The 19,560-nt window shown below is 40.1% G+C and overlaps 1 protein-coding gene across 1 annotated transcript in view; it reads left to right on the forward strand.

The window, feature by feature from the left end:
• Positions 1-19,560, forward strand: part of LOC132819485 (gamma-aminobutyric acid receptor subunit alpha-2-like) — a 247,772-nt gene that overhangs the window by 67,179 nt on the left and 161,033 nt on the right. Inside the window, exon 3 of the mRNA XM_060831021.1 lies at positions 14,100-14,215. Coding sequence (XP_060687004.1) covers positions 14,100-14,215 — 116 coding nt within the window. The remainder of the gene's footprint in view (positions 1-14,099; positions 14,216-19,560) is intronic.

Here is a 19,560-nt window from a genome sequence, read left to right on the forward strand (position 1 = left end):
ACACGAGACGGGTGTGTTATCACATGGGCTGCTCCCACTCTCAACCCATTGTTAGCCACTAATAGTTTCCATGAGCAGCTATTAATTCTCCTAGCCTGATCATTTTCCAGTCCTTTGTCCAACTGTTCTTCTCTCTTTTTGCACTCTATCCCCACTATTGTTTACTCCTTATTCCCTCCCACCATCCTATTTTCTGTAGAGAAAAAAACAACTTTTTCCTAGTTACCATCAGTCCTGAGGAAGTGTCACTGGACATGAAATGTCAATGCTGATTCTCTCCACTGATGCTGGCAGACAAGAAACGAGAGGTATAGAGGAGGGGCGAAATAGTGGAGTTAAGGATTATCAAGTCAGCCATGATCTCATTGAATTGAGGGGAATGGAGGATGGGCAGGATAGTGGAGGTGAGGATTCACTCAGCCAGCAGAGAGATCCAAAGGCCTGAAAGACAAATTTCTGCTTCTGCTTATTGTCTAACCACAATATTTCTTGATTTGTGTGAATAGCTGAGACTAGGATGTGCATGGCACAATTTCCAAACTTGCAGATAGTGAATATTGTGGAAGTATTGTTCCAGATCTTCAGTTCCTGAGTAGACAGAGACCAGACTGTATAGGACCAAATATGTATATTGGCTCGAGACCCCATGGATACTCAGATACATTGACTCAGTAGAAATTGCCTTGCAGGTTTGTACTTCGACTGGACAATTATCATGGTCTCCAGAATCCTGTTAAAAAGTCTGAGTCCGAATCAAACTGACTGTATCACAAAGTATGCATTCAATAACAAAACCTACAAACAAGTCAACGGAATGCCCATGGGATCACCAATGTCAGGGGTCATAGTGGAAGCAGTAATGCAGAGACTTGAACAAGCTGCCCTCCCATCTATCCAAGTCAAATTTTAGGTCCACCACGTGGATGATATCAGCGGGCTTATTTACATACTTATCATCAACCTGAGCTACAAATCTTCTCAAGAATTGCTAAAGCAAAACAATATTAACACCTGACAGTTATTTTAAACACCCACGTGTTCTACTTAGTCCAAGTGGACAGGGTTAAGTTTAGTCCTTTTGAGGCAGGTTTGCATGAATGCATTCATTTCTCTGTCTGAGCTGTGTTTCATTGGCTGGAGGTTGCTTGTGCCTCTTTGAGGAATGAAAAATTACACTAATTAAGGATCAAATTGCACACCTTACCTTTTATGTTCTCAGGCTCCAAAATATGGATATCACTAATGAAAAATCATTTTAGATAGTAGCATTTTGTTAGCATTTAACACTCAGTTCCTTGAAATTCTTTACAGGTGGTTAAAGGATGAGTGTGAGATGACACCAACTTTGTTGTGGCTTTTGGTTTGTTCCTCCAGTTTTGATGTGGAAATTTAGACAGTTTTTTTGAGCTATTACATTGCTTTTTATTTATTGATTACTCAGTGCAAAATCACTACAGTCTGTTAGTCTCTGCAAATAAAGCTGGTTCCGATTGAACTAACTCCAAAGAGGCTGGTACCCTGTCATCCAGTCACCCTTTATTTACACGTGGAGAGTCCTTGACACTGATAGAGCTTCCTCAGAGGCAGCTCTCAGAGTGAACAGGATGTCTGACACGCCTGTTTGTATCTGTCAGCCGGGGATCCCTGATTGGACCAGATTAACAGTCCCAATCAGGGAACTTGTATTCTACAAGAACCACCTGGTTGACCCCATTACATGATTTGAAGATGCCGGTGTTGGACTGGGATGGACAAAGTTAAAAATCACAACACCAGGTTATAGTCCAACAGGTTTGTTTGGAAGTATTAGCTTTCAGAGCACTGCTCCTTCGTCAGGCAGCTAGTGGGGCAGGATCATAGGACACAGAATTTAAAGCACAAAATCATAGTATCATGCAACTGATACAATATATTGAACAAATCTTGATTGCTATTAAGTTTTTGTTATTTTTTACAATGAATTGCAGGTTTTGACTCATTAATATGTAAATCCCAGAACTTGGCTATTTGCCTCTGCTCGGCCACTCTGCATTGTTGCGTATCCCAAAATCCACCTTGGACAAAATCACTGAAGAACCCTGTTGAATGCTCCTGACCACTGAAGTGTTCCCCCCTCACAGGCTTATACTTCACACTCACGCACACACTCTACCGCACACACACGCGCACACACACACACACACACCTCATGCAGACACACATATTCTCTCTCTTTTGTTTTGCTTTTTCTTTTCTGTGGGCTGACCTAGAATCCCTCTGATCAGGATATGTCCTGTGCGAGGCTATGCAATTTCCTTCACTCAAGTCCCTCAAGCTCAATCAGACTGGCTACGGTGTCCACTTGCATTGGAGTTTGCTGCAAACTCATATGCTCCACTTGCCAGTTTTCCAATGACAAAGATAGTTATAGTTTCTGTTTGAAGTCACCACTGAAATAATTCCACAGAGGCCAGTATCCTGTCACCACGTAACTCTTTTATTAACGTGTGGGAAGCCATTGACATTGAATCAGCTCCCTCAGAGCCAGCTCTCAGAGTGAAAGGATGTCTGACACTCCTGTTTTTGATAAAAAAATTAACCCCCACACCACTGCCTAACTGCGGTAGTGCTGATTATTTCCCCAGCACCCATGTTGTGTGTGTGCAGGTGTGAGACACAGTGAGTGACACAAGGTGCACGAATCTTTATTCAAATTTCCACCACCAGGAAGAAAGAAAACACCTGAGTGGCCAGTGACAAGCAGTGCCCTTCACATCAAAGGGAACACTTTTTTTTATAGCAACCGGTATCCCATCACCAAGTCACCCTTAATTTACACATGGAGAGACCTTGACTCTGATCCAGTTCCCTCAGAGCCAGCTCTCTGAGTGAACAGAACCTTTGACACTCGGTTTATTTTTTCCTTTAACCCTCACACTACCGCCTAACTGTGGTATTGCTTTTTTTCCCCCAGCACCATGTATGTGTGCAGGTGTGGGACACAGTGAACGACACAAGGTGCATGAATCTTTATTCAATTTCCACCACCAGGAAGAAAAGAAACATCCGATTGGCCAGTGACAAGCAGTGCCCTTCACATCAAAGGGAACCCTCCTCTTTATTTTTTTTCTTTTTCTCTTTTTTTCCCTTTTTTTAAAACACCCGGGTGGCCAGTGACAAGCAGTGCCCAATCTTTTTTTTACACTCCTGTTTTTTTTTTCTTTCTTTTTTCTTTTTTTTTCTTTTACTAACCCCCACACTACCGCCTAACTTATTTTTTCCCCAGCACCCATGGTGTGTGTGTGCAGGTGTGAGACACAGTGAGAGACACAAAGTGCACAAGTTTTTATTTAATTTCCACCACCAGGAAGAAAGGAAATACCCGAGTGGCCAGTGACAAGCATTGCCCTTCACATCAAAGGGAACCCTCCTCTTTTTTTTTTAGGGCAATGCTTCCCTTGGTTATATATTTTTCTTCTTTTCTTTTTTTTCTTTTTTAAACCCCCACACTACCGCCTAACTGCGGTAGTGCTAATTTTTTCCCCAGCACCCATGGTGTGTGTGTGTGCAGGTGTGAGACGCAGTGAGAGACACAAAGTGCACAAATCTTTATTCAATTTCCACCACCAGGAAAAGTAGGAAAACACCCGAGTAGCCTGTGACAAGCAGTGCCCTTCACATCAAAGGGAGCCCTCCTCTTTATTCTTTTTTTTTCTCTTTTGTGGAGACTCCTATTTATTTTTTTTTCCTTTTTTTTTCTTTGCTTATTTTTCCCCAGCACCCATGGTGTGTGCGTGCAGGTGTGAAACACAGTGAGACAGACTTCTGTTTTTTTTCTTTTTTTTTCTTTTTTAAAAAAAAATTAACCCCCACACTACCGCCTAACTGCGGTAGTGCTTATTATTTTTAACCCCAGCACCCATGGTGTGTGTGCGCAGGTGTGAGACACAGTGAGAGACAAGGTGTACAAATCTTTATTCAATTTCCACCACCAGGAAAAGTAGGAAAACACCCGAGTGGCCTGTGACAAGCAGTGCCCTTCACATCAAAGGGAGCCCTCCTCTTTATATCTGTCAGCAAGGTCTCCCTCATTGGACCAGATTAACAGCCCCAATCAGGAAACTCCTATTCTATGAGGTCCACCTGACTGAGCTCTGTTATCAGCATTACACTGTTTGTGTCAGTTCACGTAATTTGTACCTGGAACTTCAATCCTTTTATAAGATCCTTTAATTATTATCTTTCAGATTAACCAAGAGCAATGTACAGCTGATGCTTGTTTTACCAAGTTTTACCAACTGGCTTTACCAGTTGAATGGTGGGTGACTAATGATAGCACAGAAGAATTCTACACATTTCTTGGATGCAGAATGTAAAAAATGCTGGTTTATTTTAGGCTGTGGTATTCCGTAGTTGGAAGAGATTCCAATCTATAAACATATAGTGTGCATGGAACCATTCTAAACTTGCATGTCGGCTATCCTTAAAAGCTTTCTACTACCACAGTTATCATTGTCACAGTCCTTGATAGAATAGTAACCCGTTGATGTATGAACCTTTGCGCACAAGGGATATGCTTTTGAACTACGGTTTATATGCTAGGACGAAATCCATGAATCAAAACTGAAAGAAAATATACAAGGCTTACATTTCAATCTGGATGCAAACAAAGGTATAGAATGAAATAAACAGGTCGAAGCAAAGCTTGTGTTTTTCATATTAGGTTGCAGTGACCTATTGAAAACACTTGAAAAATTATCCAAAAGGAAATGCTTCATTATTAACAAAAGGGTCAGGCAGGTCCTGAAGAGGATACTGATAATGATTGAGGTCAAACGCTTTCATTCTTTCCTAAAGGTCTAGCCAGGAAGGCAAATCCTACACCATGTAAGGAACAAGTATTTTAATTAAAATTCAAAGTCACCTTAGCTGCAGCAATACTTAATATTAGTGTCATTGAATCCCATGAACACTATTATCTTCTGTTTAATTTCTGTTAATCATCCATGACTTTGTGACTCTGATGAAAGTGCTACCCACTGAGCCATGGCTGATCCCTATATTATACTTGGACTTTATCAACAGGAAGCCAGCATTGACTGTGCAGCCTTGGGGTTTGAATGTCACGAAGAACCAAATTACTAGACGTGATTGGGTGAGGGTTTTGCAGTGTTACTGAAGAGTAGCATGGTGAGGCTATGAGTGAGAAATGGGAAGAAATTGGGCTAAGCTAAGGATAAGGAGACATATTGAGCTGATATCTATTTTTCAGTACTGGAGCTGAGAGACATATATCAGTCACTGAACGTGAAAAAGCTGTTATAAATAATCGTTTGTTACAGAAATGTACCCAAAAACAAATGAACTCTTCACACACAGGTAATGTGCAGTTTCAATTATTTAATAATGCTTAATGCATTTTTTTAACCCTTGATTATCAGTTTTACCACTACTGCAGTCCCCATTTAGACTTCTATCTAATAATATATTTTTGTTTTAGTGTAGTTTTCATAATGGGAACTTGTTTGAATAGTGCTGCTAGCCATAACCTCAGCTTTTGTTGTGACGTGGTTGTTTAGCCTCAACAGACTGAATGGGCTGGACCCATTATCATGTATCTATGTTCCAGTTTGTCCTGCTCGGATGTTGACATATGGTAATTTGCCCCATTGAGGGGTGACTTCTCCCCAGGTGTTGCTGATGGCACTGAGATGGATTCCTCATTTCTGCAGATGGGATGGTAATGATTCCCATGGACTGCTGCTGGGATAGGGACCTACTCCTGGTCATTCCCTGTTCCTGTTGCTAGTCAGGAGTGGTTTTCTGCAGCCACCAGGGCTCTTCCAGTGGCTGTTCCTCGATTCTCTCAGGCGGGAGTCATTAGCAGAAATGGTTACTTTCTGCATGATGCACTGCAGAAAATCATCAAAGATTCGCAGACAGTTCCTTCAACATCCACGACTACTTCCATGCAGAAGGTCAAGGACAGCAAATACTTGGGAGCACCACCACCTTCAAATTCCACTCCAAGCCACTTGCCATCCTAACCTGGAAATATATCAGTGTTCCTTCCCTGTCTCTGGGTCAAAATCTTGAAATTCCCTCCCTAAGGTCATTGTGGGTCTATCTACAGCACATGGATTGCAGCATTCCTAGAAGGCAGTTTATGACCCCTGACATAGTATGCAGTTTAATGATCTGATCAAATTGTTCAGCCATCTTCAATGGTTTATGTATCTGAAATCTCCCCATACATAAATGTGCACTCTCAGCCTTTGCCTGTCTCTCCATTCTCGTATCCTCTTTAAAATTGTACTATTTAGTTTTATGTGACTTCCTCTCATTTTCCTTCAAAATCCATCTCTTCATACTTACATCAATACATTTTACCTAATATATGTCTCACCATTTCACCTGTTTGTCTTCATCTTTCTGAAGTCTGTTACTATCCTCAATGTGTTCTGAGTTGTGAGGTAGTTTTAAAAATGTGCAATAAATTGTAGGTAACCTTGTGACAAGCATTGTTAATGGGTTGAGAGGTTGGAGATAGAAATCAGCACAAAAAATCCAATAACTGAGTTGTAGAATGTAATATGGGGCAGGATTCTTGGGTTAGAAATGGTGCTGGTATATCCTGACAATGACACCAGCAACCAATACACCAGTTTCTCATTTTCATTGATGAAGCAGCTAAAGATGCTTGGGTTTGGGATATTAGGTAGTCTCCATGCATAATGATATGACTGAACAGGTTGATTGAAAAATCTCCATGACATAGCTCTACTGCATCCTTTACTTTCTCAATTGCTTTCTGATTTCGAGTGCTTGGATATCCCAATTCCCTAGCTCCAAACTGTCTGACATGAGTCAATCCATAACAGGCACACTGTTATGGATTTACATAAGCAAGTAACTCAAAATATCTTAAAGTTGATAGTCTGTGTATATGTCATCTCCAAGACAGTCAATTCTTAGATATACTGCCCTTTCCAGGAATAAAGATTAATGTCCATTTGAGTTATTTTTGTTAAGAACGGTTTAGTTTCCTGAGGAGGAAGTGGTCCCGATTTTTCCTAACCCAAATATCGGCGTGTTCTTGCAACTTAATCTGCTCAGATAGTGGTTACTTCCCAAAGGTTTTGTTTTTCTACGTATTTAAACATGTGTGATGCTAAGGCATGCAAGGCTATGAGTTAAGGGATGGAGAATGGGATTTGAATAGTTAGGTGGTTGTTTTTGATTGCTGCAGACTCGATGGGTGAAAGGCTTTTTTCTGTGTTGTAGACCTCTGAATTTATAACTCAATAAGTGGAGAATGAACCATGACAGGATTTCCTAAGGGTGGATTGAGGAATTACTTTGCGGCATAGTCAATATTTAATGCCTGTTGATTAAGTTATGTTTCAGTACAATTTTGTCTGGAATTTTGACTCTTGTTTTGAGAGTATTTCATTGTTACTTTATTCAGTTTGCTATGATTTGGCATACCTTCCAATGGCCAAAGCCTCACAGCCAGCAGTAGTTTCAGATGGAATCCTGTTATGCATTTGAAGTATACATTGGCTTAAGCCAAGGTCTTTTGGTACAGATCATATGGTATATTGGTACTCCAGATCTGGTAGGACAGATGTTACAGCATTTTCAATGGTCACCTAACTGGAAAGTTTAGATGATCTGTTGCCTTGGCAAACATGGAGAAGCTTGTCCTTGTGTATTTAACCTGCAAAAAGTATAACTAATGCATAAATATCCGCCTATGGGATGTTGCTTTTATTCAAGATGGTGTTGGAGAAATATTATAATATTGAGCAACATCAGCCATTGTGCTGCCCATTAAAATAAATGGAAAATCCAAAGGAAGGGACTGATGGATCATTAAGGCCTTGTTTCTGATCAAGTCTAATCATTCCATCTAATTCCAAGCTACAGGATCTCGAGCTATGACCATACATTAAAGACTTTGCACCCAGTTTTGTCATTCTCCTGAATCCCAAATTTCTGTTGAAATAAATTATCCACGTTATTCCTTATTGAATCCCTGCTCAATATTCTGATTAATGAGCAGAGGTAGCATTTCTTACTGTTCTGATGGAGCGTATTGTTACTGTGGAAATTTTGGAGGATAGCCAGATTTCCTAACCAAAGATAGGTTACTATTGGTTGATGACATGCTTATTAAACTTTCAACATTGAGTGTAAGGTTTTTATTAATTGATATTTTAGACCCTGCTAAGTTGCAGGAAATATTCTTCAACAGGGCTCATGAAAGTTAAAAAGTTTATAATCTAGTGGGTGGCCTGATCTATTCTTATTATCTGCAAGACCTGTGTTAAATGTCTAGTTCTGTTCAAATATATGTGGACTTATAAACTTAATGGAAAGGTCCTGGGGAGTGTTGCAGAACAAAGTGACCTTGGAGTGCAGGTTCATAGTTCCTTGAAAGTGGAGTTGCAGATAGATAGGATAGTGAAGGAAGCGTTTAGTATGCTTTCCTTTATTGGTTAGAGCATTGAATTTAGGAGTTGGGAGGTCAAGGTGTAGCTGTACAGAACATTGGCTAAGCCACTTTTGGAGTGGTGTGTGCAATTCTGGTCTCCCTCCTATAGGAAGGATGTTGTGAAACTTGAAAGGGTTCAGAAAAGATTTTCAAGAATGTTGCCAGGTTTGGAGGGTTTGAGCTATAAGGAGAGGTTGAATAGGCTGGGGCTGTTTTCCCTGGAGCGTCAGAGGCTGAAGGGTGACCTTATAGAGGTTTATAAAGTCATGAGGGATAGGCTAAGTAGACGCGGTCTTTTCCCTGGGGTCAGGGAGCCCAGACCTAGAGGGTATAGGTAAAGTGTGAGAGGGGAAAGATTTAAAAGGGACCTAAGGGGAAACTTTTTCACACAGAGGGTGGTACGTGTATGGAATGAGCTGCCAGAGGAAGTGGTGCAGGCTGGTAAAATGACAACATTTAAATGGCATCTGGATGGGTATATTAATAGGAAGGGTTTATGGGCCTACTGTTGGCAAAACCAAGATATCTGGTCTGCATGGACGAGTTGCACCGAGTGATCTGTTTCCATGCTGTACATCTCTCTGACTCTGTGTGTTACCAGCAGCCTTCACCAACCACATTAGTTTGAAGATCAGTCTCTTCTCATTCATTTCTGTAACTTTTAATTTGAACTATGTTAAAGGTGCACCAAAATAAGTCCTTTTTTCAAAACTGAGTTGCTAAAGAACAACCTTTAGCTTTGTCCTCCTGACATGTAGTCTCATCCGTTGGAAATGTGAAAATTCAAGTACATTCTTTGCATAGTATTATTTTTACAAATGTTTTGAAAATAGTACATAGCACATGCAGTAATTTGTAATAAAAGATCATAAGAAACGAGATTCTCAACACTTTGCAAAATCAGAAAAGTTTATTCCTGGTTAAATTGATAAATCCGTCATTATCGTTTGATCAGGCGATTGTTTCATTCTCACCAATTGGAAGGGGATTGTTAGTTTCGTGTTAGCTATTCAGAAAGTGTTTCATTTATCTGTTTACTGAGCTCAGGAGGTTAGGAGGTCCTCACACTTATTTGTCTCTTGTGGAAGTAGTTTGATACTAAGCAACTCATATTCTTTGTTGTTGCCATTTAACCACAAAAATGTCCCAGAGGTCCAGTTAAGATTATTCATTCTCTTGCTGCATCCTGGTTTCCACTGACCATGTTTATAAGCTGTTATATGTAGTACCCTTCATTCATTTAATTGCTGTTAAATTTGTTCAGCATCCAAGCATTTTCACAAAATGGCTTCTGCTAGTATCATGATTTTCCTGTCATTCTACCCAAATCTGTGAGATGGATAGTATGTGAAGAATACAAATAATAAAAAGAGTGTGCTTACTGTTAGTATAGAATTTTTAGTATTCTTTGAATGCTAAAGTTAGTTACAAATTTCAGTTTCTTCCAGCCATCCTTTCTGGATTTCTTTCTGAGCTGGTGAGGTAATGTTGGATAAGATTGGTAGACACAGCTCAAAGTGAACAGATTACTGACATGGACCCGGGGAACTGTGCATCACACATTGTAAGCAGTCAGTGTGAAAGCAAATTATTGCAGGATGCTCAGTATACAATTTATTTAGAACTGAACAAGATTGGGAAGGTGTTTCGTGGTGTGCAAAAGGTTATCATTGAAAGAACAAAAGAATATATAACAGGATAGGTAAACTCAATTTACAGTTTTTTATTTGAGCTGAAAGTTTGTTTTTCACTTGTTAACTTCAGCCTTTGTGTTTAATCTTTCAAGATTGCTTTTGGTTTCCTCCTCTGTTGATTTTTATCATTCCTATATCTACTGTATCATGTCTTATCTAGATACACGTTGCTAATAGGTCAATTTAAGGAATATCTCTATTCAGTTGCATCTTCTTTGAGCTAATATTTTATGCAGCTGTACGATTCTGGAGTATCACTTCTCATTCTCTCTCTGCTTTTTGTTTCAGCAAAAGACAAGGGGAGAGCCTCTAAGATTGAGGTTGTTGTACTTTGCAGTCAGAAATTGATTGATAAAAATAGATCAGTGGTAGATGACAATCATGAAAGATGATCAATAGAATAGAGAGGACAAAGAAGAAAGAAATGGTAAATTGATAATGCTGTCCATTTGAAATGAATCAAGTCCCAGGTTTCCAAAGATACCTGAGAGGTTTCCTGAGAGAACGTACATTGCAGGTTAGAACCTGTGAATCATATTTGTGTCCTACGTTTTCAGTCATTGAGTAATATAATCGACAAAACAATGGAATTAATATTTGGGTTTGTAGAGCAGTTCTAGCATACTATGGTAATTTGGATCAGCTGAACTTAAAGGAATGTTGAAATTCAGCTCAGCGGATCTGAAAGCATCTGTGGAGAAAAAGCAGAGATAACACTTTGAATCCAGAGTTTCTTCTCCTGCAATTTCAATTTTTGTTTCAGATCTTCAGCATCCACAATTCTTTGTTTTATTGAAATTCAGCTCAATGCTCACAATTGACATTGACTGGAATTTTACAGTTCCTTTTGGAATGGGCTTGGAAGCAGGCTGTAAAAGTGGAATAGAAGATAGCAGACCAGAAGTTATGCTGACAATAATTACGAAATTTATCAGTAGACCTGTCAAATTCTGTTAGCTGAGAGAATAGGAATTGTATGCTAAAGTCAACAAGTTTCTTTTTGACATTAATTGATTGGCAAATAGTAGCTCAGGCATGAATGAAACTTGGGTCAGTATTAAAGACAGTTTCATTTTCTGATGTTGACATGACAGAGGCAAATCTTTTTAAATTGGTTTTGCTGAAGTGCCACTTTAGCTAAGTGTTAAGAGGTTCACTTTAAGAGTTGCACGTTCTAAATCTTAAGTGGTAGCATTTTAGTGTGTAGAACAGATTTTGTTGTCACTGGCATATGTCAATTGAGGTGGTTTAATACATTGGAACTCTGAATGAAAGTAAGTTGATGCATTATTCTGAATAGTAAAAAATGAGGTCTGCAGATGCTGGAGATCACAGCTGCAAATGTGTTGCTGGTCAAAGCACAGCAGGTTAGGCAGCATCTCAGGAATAGAGAATTCGACGTTTCGAGCACAAGCCCTTCATCAGGAATAAGAGAGAGAGAGCCAAGCCGGCTGAGATAAAAGGTAGGGAGGAGGGACTAGGGGGAGGGGCGATGGAGGTGGGATAGGTGGAAGGAGGTCAAGGTGAGGGTGATAGGCCGGAGTGGGGTGGGGGCGGAGAGGTCAGGAAGAGGATTGCAGGTTAGGAGGGCGGTGCTGAGTTGAGGGAACCGACTGAGACAAGGTGGGGGGAGGGTACACACATTGGCACAGAGTCATTTGCATCCTTTTGAGGAGTATTGATTTCTCTTTTGTAATTGGCAAAGGATAAGTTGGCTTCTCCATGAACTGCCAAACTGGTGGGACACTTTGAAGGGAAAAGTATGTTATATTGTCTAAATGTTTCAGAAACTTAAACAAGTTCATTCAGAAGACTGAAGAGCTAGTAGGTTGAAGGTTGCAAACCCTACATATGGAATGAACTGTGAAACTGGATTAGAATAAAAAAATGGAAGCAGAAATAAGGAAATAAACTCTCAAGATAAATAAGCATTAACAAAATGCAAATTTACCAGTCTAAATACTTTTATGTAACCAATACATTTTAAGGTAATATGTGTAAAGTAGCACATGAAGGATATCTGGAATAACAACAGGTTAAATACTATGGCCTAGATCTTTGCCGAATCAGGTAAAGTCAGGGTTCATTTGAAATTGGCATTCGGTACTCAATTTTCGGACTCTCCACAATATCAGTTTTCACTGGCATAGGATAAGAGTACAGTTAGTGAGCTGACTGTCTATACTTGTAACCTGGCCAGTTCTGTTTTGGAATAGACATTTCACAGCCCCATTGCAATTTTCATGGAGTCAGGGCTGCCCTGCAGAAGAATAATGAAGCACTGGCCAGATTTGGAAACCGTTTGAAAAGTAAGTGTAGCTGATGCAGCATGCCCCCTCCCCCCTCACCCTTCATGGTCACCATGTCTTCACCAGGTTTATTTCCCTAATATGCATTATGCACATAACCAATGGCAAGACATGGTGATGGGAAAACAATCAAAAATCTGCTTTTCTCCTATAATCCTACACACGTGTCAGTGAATAGGAGCATTGTAATATCTGTAAAAGAAGCTTTACCCACTTCACACCTCTTAATCTTCAAGTAAACATTCAGACATTGGCAAAAAAGATCAGACAGATAATAATTTACTGTTACCTCATAAAATGTTAATCAAACAAAGTTAACACTCTCAGTTTGCCTTAGTCGACTCCTGTCCAGCTCATGTTTTTGTGAGTCTTGAAGCTCAACTAAATATTCATAACGAAATACAAATACACTCTCTGGCTGCTGTATTAGCAGAAACAAATGGCCAGACATATTGTTCTTTATTAGAAACAACCTGAAGGAAAAGCTCAGAAAACTAAAGGAATTGAGGAACAAAAAGATCACCTCCATTGTATTCTGAGGACTGGTGATAGTCAACTCTTTCCCCAGTACTATATATCTTTCCGCTCCATCCATAATACGATTTTTTTTCTCTCTGGTCCAGTAAGATTACTGGTAACTTTATTTTCAAGAGTTTTAGATGAAGGTTAGAATTTTAACAAGAAGAGGTTAATATGCATTGTCATTTTTCTATGGTTAGAATCTATTTATTTGTATTATACAGCATCTCTTGTTACGAGTAGGAACCTGGTCTATGTTTTCCGATGACCTGAGTATGTCAGTCAGGTAAACTGGGGACCTTTGGGAAAGGTAAACTGAACTTTGTCTTTAGCACTGTATGAGGAAATGGAGCCCTGGAGCATTAATGCTGCATCCCATTTCATATAAATACTACTGTGTGGGCGGAGTTCACACAGTCTGGTATGACGTTGGAATGAAAGAGATTGAACATACGGACATAAATACTTAAAGAAAATAGATTCTTGATTGTTTAATATAACTACCTGTAGGAGGCTGGTACAAGATTACCATTTCTTGTTGTACTTAGTATGAGATGCAATAAAAAGTATTACTTTGAAGTATAACTGAAGACCATCCTTGAATTGCTTTTGCCTCGCTGAGTTTCAAACCTAAAACTAATCATTCGAAATAGAAGTACAAAAGAAATGTTTCTAAATTCACTAAATCATTGTACAATCATGCTTTACACTCATGTTGGATGTTCTGAAACTAACTCTGTCTGACTGGTTTGTTTTGTGCTGGTGCTGTTCAGGGAAATGACCATGGAGAAATATTTTATCTGTGTAGCATTTGTAGAAAAATTCAGAAACACACGTTTACAATTTTATTATAAACATGAACAAAGAAATATTCTCTTGACGTTTTAATTTTTATTATGTATTGCATTAATTTTGGCTAGAGAGATCTTATTCTTGTCACATAACCCCTGACTCTGGTGTCTGTGGTAGCAGGGCTGCATTAAATTGGTATTAAAACATTTTGTGTGTAAATCCTTAGTTAAACATGCAACACTCTGTTGTATATGACTGCAGGAAGTTACTGGTCAGATTTTGAATTTCAGTGTTTACAATTTGTTTTAGAAGAGGGGAACCTGGTTCAGTGGAAGATGAAGCAAGGGACAACATCACTATCTTTACAAGAATTCTTGACCGACTCTTGGACGGCTATGACAATCGGTTGAGACCAGGATTAGGAGGTTAGTAATTGAAAAGTATTTGGAATTTAATATTTGCTGTATTTTGAAAAGTTGCTTTACTCTGAACAAAATATTTGTGCCTTCCAGAAAAAGAATGATACAAACTTAAGAAGCAGTGAGATAATGTAGCAGTAAAAGAGTGAAGCAGTACAATTTACTTGGTTTAATTTGGATTTGTTTTTTTTCAGTAATCCTCATAGATTAGGGAACGACTCAGAACAGCATTTAATTTATCTGGAACCTCATGTAGTGGTTCTTTCACTCCAGAATGGAAAAGCAGTTTTGATAAATACAGATTTACTTTCAAAACTGACAAATATCATCAAAATCTGAAGTGGAACACTTCATGTAGAGACTGCAGCTTGACTGAAGAAAGAAATTTGCAATGTCAGTAATAATAATCTGTATTTAAATAGGACCTTTAACACAGGAACATGTACCTAAGCAGAAGGATAATTAGAACACATTGGACAAGAATAAAGCGTGAGGAGCAGCGAACAGGAAGAAGCTTGCTCAAACAAATAATTTTTGACGATGTCATAAAAGGAAAATGAGTTGAAAGGCTGGAGCTGTTTGCAGAAAGAGTTCTAGAGATTGGTAACAATAAAGATCGACATTGGGCCAGAATTGGAAGACCAGAGATTTTAGGTGTGCAGTAATTGGGGAGCATTTAAAGGGCTTTAGGACGTTACCAAAATTGGCAACAGTTGGACAAATAGGTAAATTTGTCGATTGAGCTGGATAATGGAGGAGAGATGTTGGAGGAGAATGGTATACCTGACAAGGTCAAAGACAACAGCAAAGTTGGCATAATGAGAATTATTGTTGCATTGTAACAACTTTTCATTTGTAACTTTAATCTGGGCTAGTTTAATGAAATCGGTGGAGTGGAAACCTGATTTCAGAGATTCAGAGTGGAGTTGTAGGATGGCTGAATACAGATTTGAAAGGCATTATATTGTTCAGGGATTTTAGGGAGGATGGGAGGTTGGAGATTTGATGGTAATATTTCAAGTATAGTGGAGTTAAGTCTTGTTTTTTGAGGAAGTGTTGTTGATATCAGTTTTGAAAGGTAAGAAATGAAACCATTCACAATTTGTGGGGACAGAATCTCAAGGTAAATAGTTTGTATTTCACTGTGAATGGAAGCAAATGTGGCAGGATATGAGTAAATAACATTAAATTGGTTATGGTGTGATTAGAAAGAAAATCAAGGACAAAGGTGCTGAGATAGAATTTGAAATCATCAAGGAAAATGTCATTCAGTACACAGGCTGAAGTTGAGAGGAATTTGGGTTACCTAAGGGACAGCTTGGTCAGTCAGTAACAACAGTTGACTGTTTGAAGCATGGGATGATACTCTACTTTGAATGCGTATCAGAGCAGCAGGAGAGAGCCTAAGAGATTTAAGGTTACACCACGATCAAGATTAAAACTCCGTTCCATCAATTTGGGTGAACAAAGCTGTTTAGGATGACTTCCATAAGAGGTCAAGTATTTACTGCCTTTGAGGCAATCTGAAACCAAAGTCATGGCATTAATATAGTCATTTAGATAAGGTTAATAATCGAATCATAGAATCCCTATAGTGTGGAAGCAGGCCAATTGGCCCACCTAATTTACACCAATCCTCTGAAGGGGATCCAAAACTCCTACCCTTTCTTTGTGACCCCACATTTCCTGTGGCTAATCCAGCTAGCCTGAACATCCCAGGTAATTTAGGATGGTCAATTCACCTAACCTGCATTCTTCAGACTGTAGGAGGAAACCAGAGCACCCAAAGGAATCCCACACAGACTCAGGGAGAATGTACAAATTTCACATAGACAGCCACCCAAGGATGGAATCGAACCTGGGTCCCTGGTGCTGTGAGGTAGTCGTGTTAACCACTGAGCCACTGTGTTGCCCTGTTAATGTTGATGAAGGCTTTTTGTGACTATGCAAATGGCCTCGGAGAAAATGCAAAGAGCGGTATTCATTGTGGATCTTGCTGAACAATTCAGAGGGGCAGTGCTGGTGGGGTGAGTGAGATGACTAAGAAGTTGCAGAAGTTAGCTAAGTGAATGCACTGCTGAAGTCGTTGAAAGAGGAGGAAGGAGCAGTAGGAATGTTTGCTTCTCAGGATGTGCAATTCATTCTTCAGTAAACACTGGGGAAAATGCCAAGAGAAGCACAAAGGAGAATTATCGGTTTATTCCAGGAGGATTCACACCTGCATGAGCACGAAGGCGGAGGATGCATTATGAGAAACCGAACATTCCTTCAGTGACATTGTCATCCCATACTCCTGTTTTTGAAAAGACATCTGATAATAAAGATTGACACAGCAATGAGCTTGGATATTGTCCTAGGGCATTCAAAATGTCTGAACGTTATCTTCAATACCAATGATCAGAGCTGTGGGCAGAAGAACTGAAGGAAACTCTGTGTGAATGAGACTTTATATATTTAGTCAACTGTGAATATTTACAAGGTAAAAACAACGACTGCAGATGCTGGAAACCAGATTCTGGATCAGTGGTGCTGGAAGAGCAGAGCAGTTCAGGCAGCATCCAAAGTGCAGCGAAATCGACGTTTCGGACAAAAACCCTTCATCAGGAATAAAGGCAGTGAGTCTGAAGCGTTCCCTCCGTGACTACGTGGTCAGGTCCACGCCCCCCATAACCCACCCTCCCATCCTGGCACTTTCCCCGCCACCACAGGAACTGTAAAACCTGTGCCCACACCTCCTCCCTCACCTTTATTCAAGGCCCTAAAGGAGCCTTCCACATCCATCAAAGTTTTACCTGCACATCCACTAATATCATTTATTGTATCCGTTGCTCCCGATGCGATCTCCTCTACATTGGGGAGACTGGATGCCTCCTAGCAGAGCGCTTTAGGAAACATCTCCAGGACATCCGCACCAATCAACCACACCGTCCCGTAGCCCAACATTTCAACTCCCCCTCCCACTCTGCCGAGGACATGGAGGTCCTGGGCCTCCTTCACCGCCGCTCCCTCACCACCAGACGCCTGGAGGAAGAATGCCTCATCTTCTGCCTCGGAACACTTCAACCCCAGGGCATCAATGTGGACTTCAACAGTTTCCTCATTTCCCCTTCCCCCACTTCACTCTAGTTCCAAACTTCCAGCTCAGCACTGTCCCCATGACTTGTCCAGACTTGTCCTACCTGCCTATCTCCTTTTCCACCTATCCACTCCACCCTCTCCTCCCTGACCTATCACCTTCATCCCTTCCCCCACTCACCCATTGTACTCTATGCCACTTTCTCCCCATCCCCACCCTTCCCTAGCTTATCTCTCCATGCTTCAGGCTCACTGCCTTTATTCCTGCTGAAGGGCTTTTGCCCGAAATGTTGATTTCGCTGCACTTTGGATGCTGCCTGAACTGCTGTGCTCTTCCAGCACCACTAATCCAGAATGTGAATATTTACAATCACAGTACAGGCAAACATTTCTGGAGAGAAGCTGTATATGATGAATGTCTCCTAAAGTGACAAGTGGCTGGTAAATATAGCAGAAAAACAAGTCAGGCTAAGTGAGAATCTACAAATCCCACTAATTTTGTTCGACTTTGGAAGGTACCTGTACAAACGTGCTCCATTAGCATTGATTACTGAACTCATTCTGGCTTGTTTTCAGGATGGAACCAAGTTGTGAATCTATGTAAGATGGAAAATTATTTATGAATTACAACCACACAATATATCAAGTAAATCTGACCAAACTTGTTTCAAAGAAGTAGTGTTTATGTGTTGAAAACATTAGTGTTTAAAATGGTAAGGTAATTATTTCAGCAAATAAGTCCTTATTAAAGTGTTAAATGTTAAATGTTAAGAGTTAAATCCAAATTTTGTGTTTGGATTTGTTCGGAAAATGTTAGAATTGTATGACATACAGCAGTGTACACATGGACATAGAAGACAACTCGCTGGATATTGGTGAAGATGTCCTGGAATTTGCTGAACTGACAGTGTGGTTAAAGTTATATATTTTGTAACAATGTTTTTATCTGGATTAAAGGAGATAGACTCTTCAGAACATGAAAATAAAAATTCTTAATCTCTGCTCTGAGAATGCATTGATCAAGATTTTGCTGGAAAGTTTTGACATAACTATTGTACAAAAGTTGAGTCACACATTTTTACCTTTTTATCCTGAGCTGAAGACTCACATATAGCTGATTTATGGCAGATTTACACTGAAACTTTGCTGTATGCATAGTACATCAATCATTTGCACTACTCTTGAGTTACGCATGAGGTAAAATCACTTGATAGTTATACCTGATGCAGAAACCCATAAAATACAGATTCCTATATTTGCAACTGTTTACCCAAAAGGTCCAGCTACAACACAAGCCAAGGTATATGGCAAAATCTTTTCAGAGTCTGAACATCAAGGTCTATGGCAAGATTTGTGGTGGGAGTCTGACAAAACCTGTCTTGTCATCAGGCCAACTCACCGCAAGTTCTGTGCATCTGCTGGGCAGCAAGGCGAGTTTCTCTGGCTAGTGATGAGTTGTCAAGAGAAGGGGATTATGGTTTGTTAAATATCTTATTAATGGCCCAACTCACCTCATTAATAATCAGCTTTTTATCTTCTAAAACAAAATAGATGTTGAGAATTCTTGATGTGGAATTCACGGCAAATAACTGGCAACTTTAACCCACCACCAGTCCCTGAGGATCTATATCGAATAGAATAACAATTTGTTGTCGCTTGTATTTTTGTAAATACAGTCAAATGTGTACAAGCCGCCCCAATTCAGCGCCATTTTAATTACAGAAAATATCTAAAGAAATTCTTGAGACAAAGTTAGGACGAAGTTAATCTCCTGTTGCCTCGATGGCTCCTGGGTTTCTGAAGAGGCTACGGGACACTGCCATTGAAGTTGCCCCGAGGCTGCTAAAGCAAGGATTTGCGGACCAGATCCACCGCGCTGCCGCTGCTGAAGCCGATGCCAAATCTGCTGCCTTGCTGCCACAGCCAGAAGGGACAGACTGGACCCACCAAGTCACTGATGCTGAGGCCGTTGCGCAAGCCATTGCCATCTCAGTCGCTGTCTGAAACCACAGCCTTGAGAAATAAACAGGAACCACCAGGCCGTTACTGCTACAGCCACTGCACTGTCGCTAGGAGGAACAGACCAGACCCACCGACAATGAAGCCTTTGATAAAGCCGCAGTTGCTATGGCCACAAGGAACGGGCATCTGGATCCATCATACTCCCACCACCGCAGCAGGCTCTCATAATCAGGTTCCTCCATCACAGTCACAGAAAAGTAGAAAAGATGTAAAAAAAAGAAAAGGTACAAAAGAGGAAGGAAGAAACAAAACCA

The sequence above is a fragment of the Hemiscyllium ocellatum genome, chromosome 1 (genome assembly GCF_020745735.1).
Source record: "Hemiscyllium ocellatum isolate sHemOce1 chromosome 1, sHemOce1.pat.X.cur, whole genome shotgun sequence".
NCBI lineage: Eukaryota > Metazoa > Chordata > Chondrichthyes > Orectolobiformes > Hemiscylliidae > Hemiscyllium > Hemiscyllium ocellatum.